This window comes from Solanum stenotomum, chromosome 8, assembly GCF_019186545.1.
Source record: "Solanum stenotomum isolate F172 chromosome 8, ASM1918654v1, whole genome shotgun sequence".
Taxonomy (NCBI): Eukaryota; Viridiplantae; Streptophyta; class Magnoliopsida; order Solanales; family Solanaceae; genus Solanum; species Solanum stenotomum.
Genome location: NC_064289.1, coordinates 24,334,426 through 24,338,215, shown reverse-complemented (window position 1 = coordinate 24,338,215; position 3,790 = coordinate 24,334,426). Strand labels below are relative to the sequence as shown.

Here is a 3,790-nt window from a genome sequence, read left to right as displayed (position 1 = left end):
AATAAAATAACCGTATTATTGATATTAAGTAATTTATTTTATTTGTTTTCTCTTCTTTATTTATTTGTTGTTCTTATAACAAATTAATTGAGTTCAACTCAAACGCTGGTTTCTGCTTATTCGTCCACTCACAATCATGTCCAACGATATTTGAAGAAGGTACTAATTAAAAGAAACCTTTTTCTCCTCAAATTCAAATTTCACGAAAATAAAGGATATACATTTATAATTTGAAAATAATTTTAAGACGTTAGTGCTCTGCGATGACAAGAAATATTAGTTCAATAGGTTAGCATTCATCAATTCACGCTTATATTTTCCTCCTACGATTTTCATCACATACATACTTCATATTATTTATATCATTTTAAATTATTAATACTACTAATTAGTATGAGATACACATATAACACACGTATTCAAGAACTAATATTCTTAAAAGTTGAAAACCTCAAAGTAAAAATTGAGTTACTAAAATGCCCTTACATTTATATTTATGATGTTTTTTGTCCTTTTTTTCCTCTTATTTTGCCTTTTAAAACATTTGCTGATATTCATTTCTCAATTAAAAAACATTTTTAAGAAAACAAAGTCTTACAGTTTTCTAACCCTTTCATTTGTTAAGAGTTTTTTTTTTTTCTGTAACTCCTGCCTTTTTATTTTTCCCTATACTAAATGAAGAAGTGATTCAATTCCATTTAGTAGAGAGAAAAATAGTTCGACCACTTTTTTCTTTTACAATTTGTACCAAATCAAGTGAAAGGTCTACTTCATATGAATAAATGCACACATCCTAATTTTCGAGTTAGGAGTAAAAAGTTGTCTGGAATTAAATATGTTGATGTGGTTTAATTATTGGTTAGTCCTCTGTTTTTACTTTCAAGAAATTGAAAGAAGGGAGAACTCCATTAATAATCCTTTAGCATACTTTATGCATTTACATTTTGAGAAAACTATAACTCAACTAGAAGTTAATTTTTGTAAAAGATTGGGCATGCCCAATCTTGAAACTTTTGAAGAGGATAGGCATTTCATAACTCTAGTAACATGTGTTTCGTTATTGGTTATTAATATACGTGGTAGGCGTCATGCCTCATCCATCCTGAAGGTGAATTTAACTTTTTTAAAAAAGCGTTACTATTTTTTATTTTTTTTTGAGTTCAATATATTTTAGGCGTTTAGTCTAGCTATTTAGTCTCTAATATTACAACGTCAGAAAATGAATTAGGGTGTTAGTTATAACTTTGAAAAGGTAAACCTCACATCTATATGTTATTAGGTTTTTGATATTCAATTATAATATATTTTCTCGTATTGAGCACAAGGCATGATTGTTCGATGGAAAACTTCTCCATTATTTAATTAGCATTTTCATCTCCAAAAATTTTGTGTGTTTATGCTTTTTGAAATGAGCTTATTGCCGTAAATAATTACCATGTCCACTTGTAGAAGTGTTTTTAAGTGAAGAAATTTCGATTCTTGATAATTAACAGAAAATTTATAAACTACGTGGATGCAAAAGTTATCAAATTAAAAAAAAAACCAAATCAAACAAACCAAACTGTTTTCTATTTCAAAACACAATATCTATGTTTTGATACCATACAAGAACTATTAAAGTTGCATTAATAATAGGCATATGCAACATAATTTATATTCTTGCTTGCTTGGTGCAAGTTATTCATTCTACTAAGTTTTTAATATATAATTAAACTAGTATAACATAATTCCTGTTGCAGCTGTTGGACACCTGCAACTATCTCTCCACTGTGATCCAATCTGTTTCCTCAAATCTTCCATCCCCTACTGGTTCCTACAAATTTAGAGAATATGTAGGGTATACATATATTAATTATATGATGAAGGTATGAAATGAGTTTAAATGAAGAAGTGCGGATTTCACATCAACTTGTTAGAGACTGAAGTCTATAAGTTATTGTATAGATTTACTAATATGAATATGAAGATTAATCGTTACCTGCAGCAGACATATCCTCTGCGTTGACCCAAGCCATCTAGAAATCATAATGTTAATAATTACTTTTCATACTAGATGTTCGAAAAACAGTTGAGTATTCTTTCAAATATGACACAATAAAAAAATGTCTTACCGCGACATTTTCATTTCTCTGGAGAAATTCCTGGTTAGCCAAGAGTTTTGCCTGGTAAGAAGAGTATAAAACATGATCATGCCGGTCTTAATTCAACCAACAAATTAAATTGGTACCATTTTGTGTATGTGTGTGTGTATTGGGATTTAAGTTTATTCGGAGTCTTTAGCCCTAATAAAAAAACAAGTAAAAAATGCATTTGCCTTGAGATATATATGCTCACTTTGGATCGTTGAATCCGTTCCATAGCACCCAGAAGATACTGATTATATGCATCAGCTTCTTCAACTGTGTTGATATTCTCCACTTGTGGCTCGTAAGAACTGCCCGATCCAAGGGAACAAATCGTTATAAAAGATCGAGGACATTTTTTAGAATATCCAAAAATAGAGTGAAGAACTCTTCAACCTTATTTTCTCCTGTGCTTCACTTAGTGTTTGTTTGAGCTCATTAAGCTTCTCCATATGAGCCTATTATGAAAATATATTAAAAAATTATCAAGTTACGAGTTTTTAGTAATAATAAATATAGGCTTATAATTACTGACTGAAGCACTAGTGTGGAAACATCAAACCTTACCTCGACACTAAAGCACGTTGTCCAATCATCAGCATCATAAAAATAATACCCAACTAAATTATTCAATCACGTAGAAAAGTACCACACAAAAAAAGAAATAAATCAAAAGAAAAGAACTCGAGAAAAGTTAAGTGTCTGTCATACATAGCAATCTTTTCAATCATTTTTCTTTCAGATTTTGATTGCGCGAGACTCTGCATCAAATGCTGCAAAATAAAAGTCATCAGATGAAACTACAACGATCAGTAAAAGATGTGTAAAATTTAGTACCTCTTCATCTGGATTTGGAGTGGATCTTCAACAACAACAAAAAAAAAAAAAAGCATTTGAGTTAGTCAGTCTAATTCATGAATTTGACATATTGAAATAAACATACCGTCGATTCAGTTCATCAGGCTGCTTCATTGCATTGATCATGATATCCTCAAAACTGAGCAATCAAAAGAAATCACATCACATTTTGTATCATAGAAACATAAAAGATCATTCTAGAAATTTCATTAACCTTTCTCCTCTAGAATAGGTGGTCACTTCACCAGTTGGAGAAAACATTAGCAGTGCAATATCTGTATCACATAAAACCCCCAACTCATTTGACTTCTTAACAATGCTACCCTTGCGCTTTGAGTAAAACTGTTGACGGGCACCTGGATCCTCAATTTTCTTCATTACAATCTTATTGCGACCCATGAAATTAAATGATGCAAACTAGAATTGGAGGTTGGATTCAATGTTGTTCTTCAATGAACTCAGAAATATATAGATCAACAAAAAGAAAAAGGAAAAAAATAGCTCAAAGAATTTAATGCAATAACATGCCATTTTTAAGTTAAAGCAGTTAATATGTTACAATGTAATAGACAATCAGATAATTTTTTTTTTTTAGAAGAAAACGACTCTCAGTGCTAATCTTTAGTTAAAAATAGTGTTTTTTTACATATCCACACAATTAATGAACAGAAATCTGTGGGCGGTAACTTGTCGAGTGGAAAACAACAATAACTCCTAAGCTCCTTCTTTCACATAATGATATTAGACTAGTCTTATTTATCACTTTTCCTAGAATTTTAAAGGCAATATGATATAATTTTAGTGTATAG

General features: G+C 30.2%; 1 protein-coding gene across 1 annotated transcript; it reads right to left on the bottom strand.

Annotated features, from left to right (window-relative positions):
* Positions 1–1,967: 1,967 nt before the first annotated feature.
* Positions 1,968–3,380, bottom strand: LOC125873637 (agamous-like MADS-box protein AGL66). The gene is made up of 9 exons (XM_049554524.1): positions 3,196–3,380; positions 3,067–3,120; positions 2,961–2,985; positions 2,835–2,896; positions 2,691–2,697; positions 2,520–2,581; positions 2,335–2,434; positions 2,112–2,162; positions 1,968–2,015 (listed from the first exon to the last, which is right to left on the bottom strand). The coding sequence occupies exons 1-9, from the start codon at positions 3,378–3,380 to the stop codon at positions 1,968–1,970; spliced, it is 594 nt and encodes a 197-aa protein (XP_049410481.1).
* Between the last annotated feature and the right edge of the window lie 410 nt (positions 3,381–3,790).